At 41.4% G+C, this 20,410-nt stretch overlaps 2 protein-coding genes across 3 annotated transcripts; both read left to right on the top strand.

Moving 5' to 3' along the window:
* Positions 1-360: 360 nt before the first annotated feature.
* LOC125710204 (serine protease inhibitor A3L-like) lies at positions 361-3,132 on the top strand. Its single transcript, XM_048979686.1, is given in 6 exon segments — positions 361-516; positions 634-1,295; positions 1,297-1,462; positions 1,713-1,980; positions 2,075-2,219; positions 2,769-3,132. Coding segments are annotated over 5 exon segments (1,431 nt in total). The 5' UTR covers positions 361-516; positions 634-641; the 3' UTR covers positions 2,967-3,132.
* Positions 3,133-5,017: 1,885 nt separating this feature from the next.
* Positions 5,018-20,208, top strand: mfsd3 (major facilitator superfamily domain containing 3). 2 transcript variants are annotated; one of them, XM_048979710.1, is made up of 7 exons: positions 5,043-5,115; positions 5,500-5,568; positions 5,765-6,481; positions 11,151-11,298; positions 15,107-15,207; positions 17,474-17,583; positions 19,842-20,208. In XM_048979710.1, exons 3-7 carry the CDS (start codon positions 5,797-5,799, stop codon positions 20,031-20,033), a joined length of 1,236 nt encoding a protein of 411 aa, XP_048835667.1. In that variant the 5' UTR covers positions 5,043-5,115; positions 5,500-5,568; positions 5,765-5,796; the 3' UTR covers positions 20,034-20,208. The 2 variants fall into 2 exon arrangements, with proteins under 2 accessions (XP_048835659.1, XP_048835667.1); XM_048979702.1 differs by lacking the exon at positions 5,500-5,568 and having other exon boundaries at positions 5,018-5,115.
* Positions 20,209-20,410: the final 202 nt, after the last annotated feature.

Genomic DNA, 20,410 nt, shown 5'->3' with positions numbered 1-20,410 from the left:
GACATTCCCTTTATTAAAATTTGCTAATTTTGAGGTACTTTTCGCGTTCTTGTTGCTGAAATGTTTAAAACATGAAAATATGCATGCAAAGTAACAAAATAAAAATAAATCCGAACCTACAGAAACAGTAAACTATCCAACGTGTATGATAATGTGTATGATTAATGTACTTGTAATGTAACTAATGTTTTTAATAGCAGAAAAAAAGTCTTCAATTAGATGTTCTACTTTTCAAGTTTCCATTCACATGTATTATATTGATTCACTTTGGGTTGTAACTTGAACTGTGCGGAGGATTGGCATGTTTGCGGTCAATTGCTCAACTTGCAAAGAGCACAAATATATCAGTGGCTACATAAACCTTTGCGCTCTGGATTGATTCAGTGGATAAACGGCAGTTGCCAATAAGATTGGCTGCATATGACTGATCAAATATTGACAACAGGTTAAACACTGATGAGTATATAAACTCCGACCATAGAGAACAAATTACCCACCAAACAGTACAACTGACTGGTGAGTTCCCATTTATTAAGATCATTTGAATTTGAGATCAATACATTCGCTTAGATTTTTTCACCAATAATAAATAATCTGGACAATAAGTATTCATTATGCTGTGTCTTTATACAGGTACTGAGATGAAGTTACTCTTAGGATTCTGCATCGCTTTGGTGGTGCTTCACTTTCCTGTCCAGGGTGATCACCATGGAGACCATGGGGCTCATGGGAAGAACCATGGTGACCATTCACACGAACAAGGGCACAAGCATGAACATGGAGACCATGGCGCACACGGGAAGGGTCACGGCGGGCATTCACACGAACAAGGGCACAAGCATGAACATGGAGACCATGGCGCACACGGGAAGGGTCACGGCGGCCATTCACACGAAAAAGGGCACAAGCATGAGCATGGAGACCATCGGCATGAGAAACATGTCAATGGAAGCCTGAGGATATACCTGCAGAACGGCGGTTTTGCTTTCGAGATGTACAAGCACATGACCGCTCAGCCTGACTTGCAGTCCAAAAATGTGTTCTTCTCACCCCTAAGCTTGTCGCTCGCCCTGGGTGCACTGTCTGTGGGGGCACAAGGAGAGACCCACCGGCAGCTGTTTGAAGGCTTAGGTTTCAATGAAACGGACATCACGCCAGAGGAGGTGAACGACGCCTTCCATGACATACTGATGAATCTGAACCAAAAGAAAGATGCAGAGCTGTCTGTGGGCAGTGCCCTCTTCCTGGACGACAACTTCAAGCCTCGGCCCGAGTTCCTAGAGGCACTGAAGCGTTTTTTACCATTCCGAAGGATTTACAACTGATTTTACCGAGAGCGCCGAGGCCAGAAATGCTGTTAATAATTACGTAAAAGAAAAAACACATGGTAAAATAACCGAATTGGTAGACAGTGTGGAACCTAGTACTCTGATGATTCTGATTAGTTACGTGTATTTCAAAGGTAAGTGGTTAAAGTGACTTCCCTGTATTGACTGTGCTGGTATATATGCTGTGTTGTGTCTGTGCATGCTGATATTTCCATCCATCCACCCATTCATCCATCCATCCAGCCAACTGCTTATCCTAGGTCGTGGGTCATGCTGAAATATCTTCCAATCATATAATTCTGTATTCATTTTTTGTCATCTCAGTCTGTTGAGGCCCAAAATGTTTGTGATGGTAACCCAGAATCTGTTTGATTTTTTTGACAGGAAAATGGGACATTCCATTTGATCCTGCTAATACGGAGGACAGTGTTTTTCATGTAAATGAAACACATGATGTTCCTGTGAAAATGATGACTGAGTCAAACAGCTTTTACATTTACCACGATGAAAAGCATTCCACATGTGTTCTCCAGCTGCTTTACAATGAATCTATGTCAATGATGCTAATTCTCCCTGAAAACGGCTTGGAGGCCTTAGAGAAGGTATTCGATGGGAAACTTGTGTCAAAATGGCGCAGATCATTGAGAAAGATGTAAGTGTTATTAAATATTTATAGTCTATGTACGCTGTAGCATACGTAAACATCCCTAAATGTCAACAATGAAAAATAATCTTCATTTCTGTAGGCCATATAAAGTGTCGATTCCAAAATTTTCTATCAAGACATCATATTCACTGAAAGAAGTCATTGCTGAAATGGGAATCACAGACATATTTAGCCAAACTGCCAACTTTAAAGGAATCTCAGATGACCCACTGTCAGTTTCAAAGGTAAGAGTGAACTGGAAAGCTGGAACGTTTTTAAGGCACTAAAAATTAAAATTGTCTAATTCAGTCCAAATATTCATGCACTTCGAAAAATTGTTTTATGCTACCTAATCTGCTCTCATATGATGTTTTCTCCCATTGTAACATTTCTCTGTTACCAAAGGTGAATAGCTCAGGTCCATTAAGTAAAAATACAAATCAAGAATTTGTTTCAACCAGTCAGATGAGTATAAAGCCATCCTATTCAAATCTGACCCTCGATTCCAAATTTAGGCCTTGTTTTCAGTTCTCCCAGGTAGTTAGTTTAATAATTAATGATTAAATGATTCAGATTTGCCAGAGGCTTCACACCTGGCCCACAGGTAAAGGAAGGCTGGAAAATCAGCAGGGCTCAGCCTTTGAGGACCATGATTTGAATAACCCTGGTATAAAGAGTCGGTTGGTTGAAACAAAATCTTGGACTGGATTTTAACTTTCTGGACCTGAACTAGCCACCTCTGTCACTTAATTATTAATGATCAATGCCTAAACTGAATGTGAAACTCATTTCAGGTTCTTCAAAAGGCCACTTTAGATGTCGATGAGGAAGGATCTACAGCAACCGCAGCAACATCCATACATCTTATACGAACCTCAGGATTCATTCCAACAAATACCCTGAGGTTTGATCGTCCTTTTGTTGTTATAATAGCAAATCGTGATACAAGGAGTATATTATTCATGGGTAAAATTGTAAATCCCACAAAATAAGAAAAAGTGTTTTTCTGGGCAGGCCTTTTACATCTTATTCCTTCTTTGCATAAGTTGATTATATGATTTTTACTATATTCTTTGTCAGCAGTTGTATCAGCTTTGTCCATCAAAGCCCTTGTCAAACCATTAAACAAATCTTTTCAAATAAAACAATAAAATGTGATTAGTGATTTGTTCTTCTGCAGAAGTCTCTAAGGGTGACAGGTTTTACACTGTGCATTTTTCCATTATTACAAGAGACATTACATTTTAATAAATCCCAAGATAAATTAGACACAGTCATCAATATATTAGCCTATACTAGGTTTTGAATATTATTTTGCGTGTCACCATTTGATTTCAAACAGGCAACACATTACCTTTTAATCACTAACAAATAAAACGTGACTATGATCTTACAAATGTTTAAGAATTTACCTGACTCTGCAAAACATATTACATACATCAGCATGTATCTAGAAGTCAAAGCCAATGCATTCAGAAGTTTTACTGCAAATAATAATGTTACTTGGTTAAGTGTACAACTCCTTAAACACAATAAGTAATTGTTAATAAGCTTACATTTCTTAGATGTGGGTTTGCCACAAAACTTCATGAAAGATCATGGAATAGAATGAACAGACAGACCTCCAGGAAACCAATAGCTATTTCATAAAAGTTGTTGGTCTTTCTGTAAAAGAATTGTCAATTTCATGATGATACAACAATGACTACCTCTGAACAAAACTCAGTTTTATAGCAGGGGCCAAGAAAATATCTACTCAAAGAAACTCAGTCTATGGTTGATTTAAGTCATGCACAACAACACAGGGGATGTGGAAGCAATGTGAAAACTGACATTTTAAAATGAAAGACCACTCTTTAGCCTTAATGCTAATTATTTGTGACACCAAACCAGGCACATCACTCAAAGAACTCCATCCCTGCTGTAGTGCAGCTATATTGGAAGTTGCTTCAATACACTTACTTATCAGATGCTTTTATCTAAAGTGAAATACCATTTAAAAAACATAGTTAGTCACTGGAGCAATTTGGGGTTAAGGGCCTTGTTCAAGGGCTTGACAGTGAAATCACTCAGCCAACCATGGGATTTCAACAGTCGACCTTCCAATCACAGAGAGCCCTTACCCATTCAGCCACAAATTGGTCCCACAGAAGAACTTTGGACAATAACGGAAAGCTGTACAGAGTCAAATATTTTGACTGCTTGATTGTGGTAAAAGTGATATTCGTGATTATTTTGGGTAATATTGAGATCATGATTAATGTGCAGCACTCAGGTCACCCCACCGGGTCCATGCAGTACATGACATGAACTAGTCGTCATATCATGGGTACGAAGTACATTTGACATACGAACTTAGAACGGTTTGATGTTTAAAGAACTTGAAACTCGAACACAAAACCAAGAAAAATCCAGTTCGAAGCTCAAACAAAAATTCTAAAGTCATACAAAGTATCACTTCCCTCGCGACTTTGGTTCAGTCTGTTTTCTAAGCGTTTTTATTGATTTTTTTTATCTTTAATAACATCCATCCATAATGGCACCAAAGAAAGTTACCGCTGAAAACCCTTAATGTCGTAATGTCTACGATAGAAATGAAAAAGAAACATCACTAAGTGGGAAAGTGGTACACGTATTCAGTTATTCAAATTAAATACACTTGTTTTATTATTAGTTACAGATATATTTTTTTTAAATTGGCACTTAAAATGTTTTATATTGGGTGAATTTTGGGGGTTTGGGACGGATTAATTAAAATGATATCATTTCTTATGGGGAAATTTAACTTGAATGTCGAGAGACTTCTTTTCCTGTTTACCCTCTCGTCCAGCACATTTTTTCTGTTAACATACACAGAAGAAATAGAATGAAACTTGAAATTCATACTTAAACCGTCCCCTTGAACCGATGGATTGTTCGAACGTGCACTGTATTTCGGCGTATTTACTGTAACGCCACAGCGGACCGCGAGCGCCGTAACGGCGCTGCAGAAAGCAGCTTTTCGCCGGCGCGCGGCGCGGCACTGACTGCTTCCCTTTAAAACCGTCGTCGGCGAGTCATACAGGAAGTACGTATTCAAAACACAGAAGTGAGTCCAATGTGTAGCCTGCAAGGCGGGGAGGCTCTGTCAAAAACGAGCGTGTGAGTACCTTAACTACTTAGCTTGTAGTTTAAAAATTACTGTGTCCATTTTTAGACCGAAACTGAACCATTGGGTATGTGAATAATCCATAAATCAAACGTTTTTTAAGACATAAATGCGTACAAGCTACGTGACAGCTAGGCGTGACTGCACTACGGCAAAGAAGATACTGTATATAAACGCTACTAGTAAGCTAATGAATAGTTAATACAAACCTAACGATATTATTTTAAGTTAAACTTGTTTCCTTATCTAGACATGACAGGTCCTATCGTTTTCCATAACAACGCAAATTTAAAGTCGTCGTTTATGTAACATTAATTTATGCGTTTAGGTAGTTTAATACAAAGATTATAATGAAATTAATGTTTATTTTGGCTTAGTGAAGGACGCATGTTTCGTGGTTTTTAGAAAGTAGCCAGGGCTGATGGTTAGAAATAAAACTCCATGCGGTAAGTAGACCTATTTGCAGGTGCGTTGAACGCAGCCTTAAACCGTGACACACACTGTGACAGCTACTTCCGTGACTGTATGGAAAACCACTCGCATGACTGTATTGAAGTAATACAACCTTTTCATAGTATGCGGCAATATTTGTGTTACTTATGTAATTTTTATAATTGATTTATCCGTTTCTCTTTCCCAAAGCGACATGAGATTTGGTGCTCGTCTCAAACACCATGAACTTCAAACTCCTCTTCTTATGGCTCCTGTACTTCGTCCAGGGTCTGCCGCATGGCTTGCAGTCCTCACTTCTGCCTATCTACCTAAGATCTTCTGGCCTTTCTTTAACCAGAATCAGCCTAACTAAAGCTCTTTACTTCCCATGGATACTCAAAGTACTGTGGGCGCCCCTCGTTGACCAGGTGGGCACTAAGAAGAGGTGGCTGATGGGTAGTATGTTGGGACTGGCCTTGGTGTGTCTGGCCAGCTCTGCCCTGTCTCCAGACAGCCACTTTCCTATGGTCATAATGGTGCTGCTGGCCATGAACTTTCTGGCGTCCGTGCAGGACATCGCTGTTGACGGCGTGGCGGTGCAGCTCCTCCAGCGACAGGAGGAGGTGGGTTACGGCAACATGGTGCAAGTCGTGGGCTACAAGATGGGTTCTGTGCTGGCCGGCGGGGGTTTGCTGGCTGTCATGGATGTCGTGGGCTGGAGTGCCATTTTCCTGGTGCTTAGCTGCATGTACTGCGCGGTCGTCTTGTACATTGTGAGGACTCCATTTCTGAACAAATATCAAATGAACCCAAGTGATGAGAAGAGGTGTCCAGCTGGAGGACTCAACCCCTGGAACGTATGGAAGGAACTGATGACTGTGCCTGGCACCCTGTGGACTGTCATTTATGTCCTCATTTACAAACTAGGTAAGTCTATGAACTTGTTGCATTTTGCCATTTTAATTGCCATGACATGTAAAGTGTGGAAGTGTAATTTGAACAATAACTCATGGTTTGTTCCACAGCATAGCTTCCAGACTTTTTAATTCTCATTTTCACCACAAGGTGTAGCTGTTGCCATGCCTCAGTTTTTCCTTACACAGAGTAAGTTGCCTGAATGAAAACTAAAGGCCATGGTCTACCAGTTCTGAATTTGCTACTCTGGGTCAGTTGACTCGTACTTTCACTTGTTTCAAAGGGACGTTATTTCTCAATCCTTTAAAAAAAAAAATCATCTGAGTCTGTGTGAACAGCTGTTGATAATCTGCGTTGTATAAACTAATAGCAGATCGTAGTGAATACTTGAATTAATATTAACATTTTCTGGTTGGCAGCAGAAGGGGATTATGTAAGGATTACAGTTTCTTTGTGTCTGCTGCGTTTGTAGAGATGACAGTACACAAGTGCAGGTTTCTACAGTAGCGTTATTGTGTGTAATCGGATGAACCACAGACACTGACAGAACTAGACGCGACATTTCAAATAGCAGACATTTCCAATCTGTCCAGAGGTTCCTAATGGTTCATCAGCATCAATCATATCTGAATATTTTGAATTATAAATCTGTAATCTGCTGATTACATGGACTTGTTACAAATGTATAATGTAGTCCACACTGAAGCTTGACTTTGGTTGATGCATTGGATACTCCAAGCTTTGGGTAAGGCAGTGGCAGTGGTTGTGATTTTACAGATCGCCTAGTTGGATTGGACCAATAGCATAGGGTTTTTTTTTAAATAGCCAAACAGCTTATTGCTCCCACTTGCCCCTGCCATTGTCACAGATCTGATGCTTGAGTTTAATTAAAATACCCAGCAAGTTGACATATGTATTAAACGATCTGGGACACCCATGCCGCTGACCTCCCCTCCCCCCCCCCACATGATTGGAGGCTGAAGCGAGTGCCGTGATGCCTGGCCTGGGTTGTCTGAGGCAACATGCAGGAGCACGATGGGCAGGAGGAACTTTTTCCTGAGAAGGGTCCAGGTGGATGGGCTGTGGGAGGGTTTGGAATGAAGGCGTTTGTGCCCCCCCCCCCCCCATGGGGATTGGAAGCAAATATTTTCTAGAGGGAATGAAGAGAACCATGGGGAAACCAAGGGAATGAATTAATTAATAAGTGCCACATGGCGGCATGTGTGCCTCCTGCTGTATGGGGCTCATGCTGGCAGATGAGAGACACCCGGGGGCTTCTGTGGGCATCTCAGAGCTGCAGATAGCCGTCAGGTAGCATGACCGTTGCACATGGTGCGTGTAACCTCCTTGTCCAGCTTTATATATGTCTGTGTGGCTATAATTATAAATAATGTTAATAAGCACTTGTAGCTGGTGACACCTCTCCTCTGCCCTGTATTTCTGTGGCTACAGTCTTTTCCTGAACCTTTCCTGGATTAGCAGTTATAGACGGGTGCATGGATAGATGTGTGTTTTATCCGTTCAGCATATTCTGTTGTAATATTCCACTGTCTTCAGCTTGTCTGACCAGCAGTTAGGATACAGTATGTCAGCCTCGTTTTTGGTGGCCTAATCAGAAACTGCATGTGAAGCCATTAATCTGTTAAGCAGATGAGATCACAGTGCGAAGTTTAAAAACATAATTCTGTCAAAGAATCAGAGACGCATATGTAGTTGGTTTTGCACATAAATTTATTTGCCATATTTGGCAGTATATACCATCTATATTTGGGGTCTTGGATTTACAACAACTGTTCAGAGAAGGTACATAGTGTTCTAAGTGCCTAATGAAAAATAACTGAAACTTTAATACTATAATGCAGTAAGACAGGACATTCAATATATCTTGAAAGAATGTGGATAGGCATTTGTTTTAAGGCAGTCTGGTTTCACTTTTAAAAATGTGCCCAATATGCATGCTGTGAATGTTATTTTGGCAGTTGTGTCTTCTGTTACCTCCCATTGTGCATGAAATTCAGTGCTTTCATCCAGTTTAAACACCAGCGTATATGACAAAGTACAACTAACATATGCTACATGTACTATTGGTTGTATTACGTTTTGTGCAAAAATACGTTGTTACTTTGCTGCATATAATATTTGAAAAATATAGCAAATTTCAGTCTCTTATTTATTGTTTCATCTAACAGGTGTATCTATGGTTTAAAATCTTTGCCCCTCCTGCCCTGTGACCCTCCCAGGCCTCCATTACTCTGCCCTCTCTCCTCTGTCTGTTTCCTCTTGTTTTCCTCTCCAGAATGCCCCCCTGTGGAATCAAATAAATGCCATTATTTTGTGTAGAAAACGGGTTTAAAGACTAAAGTAGCAAACGAGCCTTAGTTCTGCCTCCCATGCCTAGGCTACTGACTCTCCACCTCCACAAACTGCTTGGGACTGGGGCCACAAGGCACGGTTTGATAATGCTGGTCCTGGGGCCACAACCACTGCACATGCTGATTTTTGTTCCAGCAAGGATGTTCATTAATTGCGTTTTGATGTGAGGTGATGCTTAAATCTTGGGTGAGTGTGACACATCACAGTGTTTTATGTTGGTTTTAGAGGTATGTTTTTATAGTATAAAACCCAGAATTAAGAGATTTTAGATGGGTATTAAACTAATGAAGAAAAAAAAATTGTCACTGGCTGCCTAATTGTCCACAATCCTTTGAATGCAGATATAACTGAAGGTTTACGGTATTTTACTTAGGATCTATACTAATTTCTACTGTTTTGTCCGAGTAGCTCAGATTCACCAAATGAAACACACAATTTTCCAATATTTTGTGCACATTTCCTGATTTTTGCTTTTTTACTTTTGAAGTATTTGCTTTTAAGCTATGCTGTTCTAAGAAACAGAAATGTCAAATGTGTTATATAGAGAGATGTGTTGTATTGAGTGATCCAGAAAACATAAGGAATAAGTAAAATAACAACAGATAATTTTTTTTTTTTTTTTTAAGTGGAAAAAAATATTCTGAAGTATTGCTTAGCTAGACATCTCTTCTTACTGTTAATTTTAACGAAGGTCTCAGATCTGGTGAATCGCATTTTCTGTGCACACACCCCATGCTTCTTTCACACTACAATAGGATGCATTTTGACATCAGGATTAGTCTTTCACAAAGTAGGCCTTCATATATATATATATATATCATCATCAAACTATCAGTTCATCACAGTTAAGTGGATTTGGTTAGCTTTCACACATAAGAAGGAACTCTGTAAGTGGTTTTTAATCTTTGTGAATACGCACAGTCCTTCAGTATGAAAAACGTCTCCGCTGCGCTCTTTCTGTATCAAGCACAGATCCATCCGCGTACCACCGAGGCAGTTGGGGTGAGAAGAGTTAATGAGTGTGGCGAAGGTCGCGGTACTTTTCGTTACATCCTGGATCGACTTTAATATGTGCTCCTCCTCTGCTGTTGTCGTGCTGAGAAGGTTGGTTTGGGGTTTTTCAGACTTTGTCAAAAACAAAGCAGTCTGATGTGTCATCTTGATTTTTGTCTTTTTGTACAAGTGAAGCTTTCCGGGACAGTCTGTGTCTTGTCGTGTTCCGGCAGGGGTCTCTAAGCTGTCGCTCAGACGGCGGGAAGATCTTTAGTTGCGCTTTCTGAAGGTAGTTTCCATAAATAATTATAACCCTTCTAAATATTTCAAAGTTCATGTGGTGAAAACAATGAACAGTAGATTTGTGACAGCACAAGTGTGCCATCACTCTGCCAATCCTACAGTTTTGAGCTGAGTTTGACTGTTTCATGCACTGTTTCTAAACTTTTTTTGTAATTAGATATTTTCATTATTTATTATTTGTCCATGTGTAAGCAGAAATGCAGAAACGGCACTGTCACATGACCACATTCTTGCAGTGGAGGGAATTTGACAGAAGTTGGCAAGAATATTTTGTTCAGTTTTCAAATCTGTAATTGAACAAAAAAAATAATTCCCTTGCGTTACATCAGTATACCATAATGATGCAATTTTGCATTATTCTGTGTATTTTATGTATACGTATAAGTAAGGCATCTAAGTCTTCTATTAATATAAATTAAATACATATTTCCCATGCTTTCCCAAATAGCTTTTTCTGAGAGCTCAAAGGTTTCAGGATCACGTACAGTTATGAACAGATTTTTTTGCCGTATTATTGCAGCAGTGTTTTTACGTTGATTGCTGGGTAATGGTGGAATAACTGGCAATACATAGTTTAATTATCTTCCTGTGTCACTTAATAAATGCAGCGAATTTAATTATAATAAGCAGTAGTAGGCAGTAGTCTAACACTGACCCCTTAGAAACTTGGGGAAATTTTCAAGGAATGCATTGAAGTTGTTGAATCAAGCAGTGATGTTTCAAGTGATCATTTGGGTCTGTATCTGCTGCTTCCCAGCCATAAAACACAGGCAGTTTTGCTAATTGGCTTTTATAAATCGCTCATAGTACATCTGATTTTTATCTTTGCATCTATGTGTATTGTGGTAGGCTGTATCCCTTCCAGGGTGTACCCCTACTTTATACCATCTGCTGCCTTGGATAGACTCCAGACTTACTGCAAGCCTTAAATGAATAGGAGGTTGGATGATGGATGAGTGGAAGTTGCATTGGGCTGAATGACTGATAGGTCCTGTGTGCCTTCTCCTTGCAGGTGAGCAAGGTGCTGTGACCATGTTTCCCCTCTTCCTTCTGGACCATCACATGAGTGCCCGGGAGCTGGGCATCTGGAACGGAATGGTGGCCATGGGTTTCTCCGTTTGCGGCTCCTCTGCTGCCGGGATACTTATCGCGCGGCACAGGTAGTGCTCACCTACGCCTCTAGGTCACTCTTTTTTTCTTTGATGGTCATCAGTTTGATCATCCGGGAGTATATAATAAAATGGCATTAGTAACCATCTGAGGTGGCTCAGTGGGTAACACATTTGCCTCACACCTCCTGGGATGGCAGTTTGAATTCCTCTCCTACTGTGTGTGGGTTGAGTTCCCAATATGTTTGGGTTTCCTCATTCAGTCCAAACTTAGTTCCTCCACATTACCTGTCTACCCCATCCTATCCTTAAATTCAGCTCTTACTTTTGTTCTTTTCAGTTAAGTTTGCTTCTATAATATGGCAGTGTAACTTTAAAATAAAGCTTCTGAAGTTCTTTATTAACAATTATTTATCACATCATCAGTGCAATAAACATTTGAGCTATACAAGAGCATCATAGTCTACTGTGTTCATGCTGTACATGGGTCCCCTGATACATTAGTCTTGAATAAAAAGTAAATTTTTTTTTTTCTTTCTTTATTCCAAAGCAGATCATACTATAGTATGACTGCGTTTTCCTGATGTTTGGTGTAATTTCTCGTAGAAATTCTGCATTCTATCATTATTAAGTTTCAAGTCATTTACGTTTCACGTTTTTTTTGTCACATGCAGTCATATATTGTACTACTGTGTAATGAGATGCTTTAATTGTCATGAGAAAATCCTGTGGCTTAAGACTTAAGCCTGCGATTTTACACCCCTAATATCTCCCAGAATAGCTGTACGTAAACCTTACAGTAATGGGTAAGTGTGTAAAGGCTGCATCACCATATTGGCTCATATAAGCCAGGGTTTTGCTGTCAGTGTAATCCATGGAGTGCTTGTGGTTGTACCCCGTGTGTGTGTGTGTGTGTGTGTGTGTGTGTGTGTGTGTGTGTGTGTGTGTGTGTGCGTGCGCCTATATTCATTAGCACAGCTCATGTGTTTCTAACAGCACTTTGTGCTGGATGTCGTAATTTAATGTGAACGCAATAGCCTGAGTTAGACGAGTGGCCGTTGAGTGTGGGTGACAGGGCTGGAGGAAAGCATTCGCTTTGTCAAAGGCCCCAATGATAGTAGTCCCTAACAGGACTGTCGAGAGGCGAAAGGTATTCAGTTCACCTCCCATCCCTGTGGCTCTAATTTCAGTTAATTAGATCTGTGTGACTGCATTGCATCTCTATACCTCTGAAGCTGCATGTGTTGCAGTGGTGATAAGTAGCCTCGCAAATAGAATAGCGCTTCAGATTCAGCCTGTTGTGGGACCGTCAATAGAAAGAGCCACAGACCAGACCCCCCACCCCCGCCCCAAACACAACACCAGAGTCCACAGCCACAGCAAAGTAAAAGTCCCTCTGGGACAGCTTTTCAAATTAAAGTAAACACAAACCTCTCTCAGAGCTGAAAATCTTGTTGTGCAAGGTGTAAGGGCGAAAGTATTGATTTCTTTCACACGCTGAGCTGTAGGAAAAAAAAAGCGTCTTTGGGACCAGTTTGCTTTTATACAGAACTCTTGTAGGAACGGGGATTCTCAAATACACTCGCAAGAGGAAAAATCTATATCAACTTTTTTCTGAGTGCACAATTTGAGGGAAAAGGCTCTTTGTACCTATGAAAAGGAAACTTCAACTTTTTTTTAAAATTTATTGTAATGTTGAACTCTGATTCTTTTTTTTTTTTTTTTTTTATCCGAAGTTGCCGGTATCACTTTAATACTGCTTTTAATACTGAGTTTCTTTCTGTTTAAATTGGGTAATAAGACAGCCATAATGCTATACATACTGCCTTGGCTGTTACCTGCCTAAAAATGCTGATATACTTACATGCTGCCTGCAGTTTGGACTGCATTACACCAGACAAAGCCACCATCACTAAACAGTTAGCTTTACGGCATTTATCATGTAGCATCTAGAACCTCTGAGAAACAGCTGTGAGTCTTGTTCAGATTTTTTTATCCACCTTTTTATTTAGTTTGGACAAATACAGGCTGCTAACCGTTCAGGTCCTTTGGTGACTTAAAAAATGTACTTTGAAAATAACTTCACTAGTCATATTTTGCTGAGTTGTGGAATGCAGAATTTCACACTCACTGGTGCTTCTACCTGATAGCATGTTCATTCAGCCCAACTTCCTTGTCCGTGAGATAGAATTTCCTATTCATTCCCTCATTTGCTTCAGTTTCAGCCTGCTAAAAGCTAATTTGGACAGTTATACTGCCCAATCTGAAACCAGCCAAAAACTGTCCCTCCACCGCCCCCCCCAAACAGATCGCAGCATCTGTAACTCTATAGCATCGATCTTATCTAGACGAAGTACATGTGATACGTCAGCGAGGGTTTGTATATGAATATCACTTCATTTGTTAGCCAGAGGGAAATATGAATAGGTGAAGATGGGGTGGGGGGGGTCTGGTTAGGTAAATGTATATCAGCAGCACAATGTATAAAATTATGCTAATACTGGTCAGGAGCCTCGCTTAATGTTCACATCAAACACCATAATGGGGAGGAAAGGTGATTTACGTAACTTTGAACGTGGCATTGTTGTTGGCTGGTATGAGTATTTCAGAAATTGCTGAGATACTGGTATTTTCACGCACAACCATCTTTAGGGTTTACAGAGAATTGGCCGAAAAAGAAAGAACATCCAGTGAGTGACAGTTCTCCTTCGTCTAATTTGCCTTGTTGATGGTAGACGTCAAAGAAACGAATGGCCAGACTGGTTCAAGTTGATAGAAGGCCAACAGTAACTCAAACAGGCACTCATTTCAAGCTAGGTATGCAGAAGAGCATCTCTGAACACACAATACATCAAACCTTGAAGGAGATGGGCTGCAGCAGTAGAAGACCATACCAGTCAGCTAAGAACTTGAAATTGAGGCTGTAATGGCCACGGGTTCACTAAAAGTGGACAATGGAATATTGGAAAAATGTTGCCTGGTCAGATGAATCTTGATTTCTTTTGCAACATTTATATTGTAGGGATATAATTTTGTGTAAACAACATGAAAGCATGGATCCATCCTGCCTTTTATCATCAATTCAGGCTGGTGATGGTGTAATGCTGTGGGGGATGTTTTCTTGGCATACTTTGGTATGTTACTAAGTTTAGGAGCTGTTACACTAAATGCTCTGCGACCCATAGTTGATAACCTGTGCTTAGGTACAGCGAGTAAGTCTATATCGGATGATCTTAATGCATGGGTAGGAGTGTACGGAAAGAGTAGCTCAGTCATTTATTTCTTTATTTTGCTTTTGTGTAAGTTTAAGTATTCAGTTGTGAAACCCGGGTAGCTATTAATCCGCAACACAAACTTTTTTTTTTTTTTTTTTTTCCCCGAGTGGCATCTTTCCACTCCCTCCTGTGACTGACAGCGTCCAGCTGGCATTTGATTGTCACTGGGGTAAATCGAGCGCCGGGGCAGATAACGACTGACTGACTGTGAACGTGGTGTCTGATGGTCACTAATTGCCCCCGAGCTCAATCAGCCTGTCATGGTGGGTCTTGTTGGGATATTGATTACTTGCAAACTCAACACACCGGGGGATTTGCTGCTTTAGCTACTTGCGAGGAATCAATTAGACCAGCGGTGATTGCCGGGAGAGCTCACGTATGGGTTTTTGTTAAGGGGGCCTGACTTCGGGCTCATTAGGAGGCAGCCTTTGAGTGGGGGGTCTAGCTAAAGTGGGGTTTTTCTTTAAAGGGGAAGGTAGCAGCATGGGTGTAAAGGAGGCTAAAGCCCCCTGGTCTTGCTCTGTGATGTACGCACCCTCTGAATCGGATCGTGTGACCCGTGGTGGGCCTGTTTTTCTCCACAGCATCGGCTACCTGATGAGGAGTGCCTTCATGCTGAGAATGTATAGCATGGCCTTCCAGACCATCCTGTTACTCCTCTACAGCCAAGCTTCCCTGATGAAAGGTAAGGCAGGACCTCTGCATTTCTCCGTACCTGGGAGTGGTTACGTCAGTGCTGAGCCACTCACGAAGAATAAAAAAAAAATAGGTGAATTGTTTTGTTTTTTTTTAAACCCCTTTAAAACTTCCCACAATAACCACTTTCATAGCTGTGTAGTCAGTGGCTGCAATTTGCATAGATGTCTCTCGCTTGTACTTCGGATTGGTCCAGAGTAATGACACAAAATCCCACCTTTATCTCTGTAGATGATTCTAGATGTTGTGTTCTCTTCTCTGCCCCCCCCCCCCCCCCAGGCATCTGTTTTACTCTAAGTGACAAGCTGTGGAAGGAAGATTAGTGAAAATAAAATATGCCTGTATCAATAGTTCTCACATTTCCAGGCCTTGTCTTAATTATATATTCTTCTTCAGATCACTTCTGCATTCACTGAATAAGGACTGTAGTACCATTTTCCCAACAACTGGTGCATAAGACAGTAGTTAGAACAGCAGAAATATATATTGAAATAAAATATGTAATCTCATTATCCTGGTGTTAGTGCCTGCAAGGTGGAGATATGTTGTGATACTTCCCTCCCTCGCACAGGAAAGCCTGTTTGTCAGCCACTCCCCCATCACTTTTAAGCATGTGGGAACGTGTGAATTCAGAGCGTTAGCCTATAGGCAGTGCCGCATGCCACCCGCATTACATTCCCGCTTACTTAAGGCACTTTCTAAAATGCGCTCTCAGCCAGGGAAGATCGCATTAAAGCAGCGGGTGTTAAATTTGTTCTGAAAGTTCTGCTACATCTTGTAGAAATTAGTTTTTTCGATTTCCATGCAACGCTCTCGTTAGTCTCTTTGAACCCGCCCCCCCCTCACCCCCCCCCCCCCACCTTCCCCTGCCGTGTGTCTCCGGCACCGCGGTAGTTGCCGTTAACTGAAAGAGAGCTCCGTTCACTTATTGGTGCTTTGAATGTTTATTTTATGAAAAGGATTGACGCTGAGTTGTTTGACTTTGTTTCCACACCTCCCTGAAGCCTTTCCGGCTCTCTCTTATCGTGGGGGTGCGTGTGCGGGTGCCGTCACTGCTCTAGCCCGACGCACACGCGCCCAAGAACAAAGGGGCCCGTGGTTTCTTCTGCTATTTAAATATTATATGAGGCATCCAGCCTCAGATCAGACGGGTTCCATATAGCTCATTTCTGGATAAGTAATGGAGAAGTCTTGTTAGGCAAAACTAAACATCGGTGCTGAATTATTCAGGCAACGCTGAAAGTCAAAGGCAGTGGCGCTTTAGAGGGAATACATGTTTGGCTGAATAGGACGAGACGGCTCTCATTTGCGGCCCTCTGCTTTCTTCCCGGCTTCTTCTCCCAGCCGTGGATCCTTGCTTTCGTTGCCTTTGTTCCCTATTTTCACTTGCCATTAAGGTTGCCTCACCTGCCAAAGAAAACTAGTCTAAAAGCTTGCTGAAGCGCTGGGTAAGGATTTTAAAATGGGAACACGCAGCTTTCTGACCCTGGCCGACAGAAATCAGAAGTGTGTTCGTTTACCCTCTGTGATTCGCTGAGCGCCGAGATGGCCATGATCTGGGTGCTGCTTGTTTCAGCACATCTGCTGGCCAGTTTAAGCATATTCAGCTGCCGTGACTGGAGTCTTTTTAACAAACTGTTGCTGAGTCCCAGATAGTTACTGCAAGCCCCCCCCCCCCAAGCCCCTGCATTAATGAGATTGTTCCTCTAATATCACACTACTGGAGTATCTTGTTACACTCCACCTGATTGAAACCTTAAAATTCAGAACATCCCTCTGTTTTGACAAGGTTAATTCAAGGTTGTAAATTCCTAACCAGATTAAAATATGAAAATTTTAGCATTTGGATGTTTTGAACAATGTTAAGATTTCCATATTCAGCATATTTTCTTGGATAATATGAAACTAGTGAAGGAAAGTCTGTAGCTTCAGGGCTCGCATCTCCCTGAACCTGAAGCAGGGTTTGCCAGTTCCTGTCCTAGAGGGCCAGTGCGCAACACAGTTTGCAGATTTTCCTTCTCAGACACGCCTACTAATTCTGGTAATTAGCTGAGTAAGATTTGTTTGAGCAGGGAAATCTGCAAACTGTGCTGGATTCTGGCCCTCCAGGACTGGAATTGAAGAACCCTGACCTAAAACCTTTTCCCTCCCTGCCATCAATGTAAGGTGTTTTTTTTTCTCTCAACATAAATTAACAAAGCTCTCTAATTTTGATTTTGTCTTGTAGCAACTGAGTGTGTCTCTTCCTCTCTTAGGTGCTGCCATACTGAGTTTGTGCATTCAGCATTTTCTGGGTGGACTCATCACTACTCTCACGTTCACCACCATGATGAACTGCACCCAGAAAGCAGAAGAAAGCATACAGGTATGGCTGTGAAACTGGGACGCAGACGCTGTGCAGTTGGCTAAGGAACACCCCCCTAATAGAGAGGGTAGTGGATGTGGGATAGATGCCTAACACCCCTGTAAACCAGAGCACGCCAGGTGGGGGATAGGTTCGATCCCTCAAGCATTTTAAACTGAATTTATTTCTGGGATTAACTGAAGCTTTCAGTCTGTTCCTGTGATTAATAAGTCAGTTCGGTGTTCTTGGTATGAGTTGAATTTTATATCGCGTTCTCAATTCAGAGCTTCTTCACAGCGAGATCTTACAGGAGATCACTTGAGCAATAGCTTTGCTGGGCCGTCTGGTAAGTCCCTGCCTTGCTGAAATAGCACAGTAGCAATTTAGATATTCTGAAGTAGTATTCAAAAGCCTTCAGTCAGTGACTTTTAGAAGTGTTTTAAGTTAAAGATGGCGGAGAACACTCCATGTGCTTTTTTTGCACGTTTTAATGGCGGGGAGGGAGCAATGATTGCCAGGATAAACTACAGTTTAATCATAACGCAGATGCATTTAACAAAATATTTCACAGGTTGTGCCCAGTGGTAGTAAGCCAATACTCTGTGGCACGTTCAGTAAGGGTCCTACTAAATACTTTAAATTAGCCAGTGTACTCATACAAACAGGACTGGACTCTGACAGTTGAAACAGTATACAGAGCGGCTGCTCTCTTTTTATATATTTCCAGATTTGTGTGTTTGTAAATAGTCTCAATCCAACTATGTTGCAGCGCGTCATTCCTTGTGAAATGTCACACTAGCTCTGCACGCTGAACTTTCGGACTGGCCGGCTGTCTCTATCCATGTTCAGCATAATCGATCGTGCTTGTGATAGTTCTTAGGTGTCTTGTTCTTTCCTTTGTGTCGTGACAGCTCCTGGATTGTTATGGGAGCTTTGCCACAACATCTAGGGCAGCCGTACAAGATTATGAAACAGTTCTAATTCATACCTCCACTAACGCTTTCCCTGACTTTCTTTGTAAGCTCCCTCTTTCCTCGCAGCTATAACTGCTGACAACCTGCCCTCTGATTCCCACTAATGGGTTTCCAGATGTCCCCACGCATGAGAACTTGTTTTCAAATGGTTTGTCTTATCATTCAAGAGGTTTAATTCAAAGTTGTGCCCAGACAGACTTCTCTCCTCTCATCATGTTTCGCCAGCTCTCAGCTGGATAATCAGTTATGGCTTTTCAAAGCTTGTTTCTTTAGAGGCCTTGTAGGCTTCACACGCTGTCTTTGGACCAGTTGCATTTGATTCTTTTCCCTCTCTGTAGAGCTGGAGATCGGGCGAATTCCAACAAATAACCAAACAAATCAGGCCGACCTCTTTGAAGTGTCTTTAGCTTGGTTCTGTCCATTTTGTTTCTTTTGTTTTTGTCTTTATCCCTTATTTCCCCATTTCCAATTAGTTTTTAGCTTCCGTTTCTTGCACATTTTTCTTTAAGCTTGTGAGATTATTAAGCAGACGCCTTCATGCAAATGACCCTGTACTGGAAAAGTGGTTGGCATCTTAAATGGGGTATCTTAAATGATTAGGGATGGTATTCACGGATTCCCTTCAGTGTACTGGTGTAAGTTCACAATGCCATTTCCCTGATTTAAAAAAAAAAAAAAAAAGTGTACACAAGAAACAATTTGGGATGAATTCGGGATGCATTGTTTCTAACATCTTTGCATCAATAAAATCCGATTTATTAATATATAATGCTTAATGATTTGCAGTACTTGAAACACAAATGTAGAAGTAAAAATTTAAAAAAAAAAAAAACTTTTTTTCTGATTTGCTGTCTGCGTAAGAAGAACCAGATGAATTCAAGAAGATCTGTACCACATTGAGTTGAATAGCATCACATTTTGCATTGCATCATACCATATTGGATTACATTATGTTGAATCGAATCATGTCAGGTCGCACTGCATCACAATAGAGGTGAGTCATAACGTATCCCATTAGTAGTTGCTTCATACTGTATATACCTTTAACGTATCGGATCGTTGGCAATGTATTGAGATATGTATCACATCGGTGAGGGACATACACACCCCTAAGCAAGATGTATATAGTCCACATTTTTCATACTTTTCCACATCCTTAGTTTACTAATAGATTCCTAATAACACCTTTCCCCCCCTTGTTGTTCCTCCCGCCCTTCTTTGAATAGCGATATCAAAGATGGATGCCACATGACACGTTTGTGTGTGTGTGTGTGTAACTTCCTGATTCTTCCTTCTAATTTCCAGGCCACTCACTACAGCTTCCTGGCAACACTGGAGGTGCTGGGGAAGTTGACCTTCAGCGCCCTGGCGGGATGCGTGGTGGACTGGCTGGGATTCCCAGTCAGCTTCCTTATCTTCCTGCTTCTGTCTGCTGCCGCAACGCTCCACGTCTGCAAAGCCACGGAGGGGGGGCAGCTGAAGCACCAGACTAGCTAACACACTGACTGTGGTGGGGTTGGACTGGTTGGACTGGTTGGAGAGGTGGAGTTCGCTGCTGAAGCTCTTCCTATAGGTGGCCTTCAATATGCTTCTGATGCATTAGGAACATTCTGAGTTTTATATTATTTTAATCTAAGCTGCACATGGAATGAATAAAGCTCTTTGGAGAGTTTTCTGTATTGTGGTTTGTGACAGACGGTTGGATTAGAGACTTAAGAGGCAGTTTGAGAATTATTACGTCTGTTTTCTAGAAGAACGAGAGCAAGGATGGCTCTCCCTTGCATGCTGTGTGTGTGTGTCACAGAAGGGATGCCAGCTTCCCAGCCTGTCCTGCCACTCCCCGGGGCCACATTGGCCCAGAGGGGGCTTCTCTG

The sequence above is a fragment of the Brienomyrus brachyistius genome, chromosome 2 (assembly GCF_023856365.1).
Source record: "Brienomyrus brachyistius isolate T26 chromosome 2, BBRACH_0.4, whole genome shotgun sequence".
NCBI lineage: Eukaryota > Metazoa > Chordata > Actinopteri > Osteoglossiformes > Mormyridae > Brienomyrus > Brienomyrus brachyistius.
Note: the sequence above shows the minus strand (reverse complement) of the source record. Positions and strands in the feature narration are given on the sequence as shown.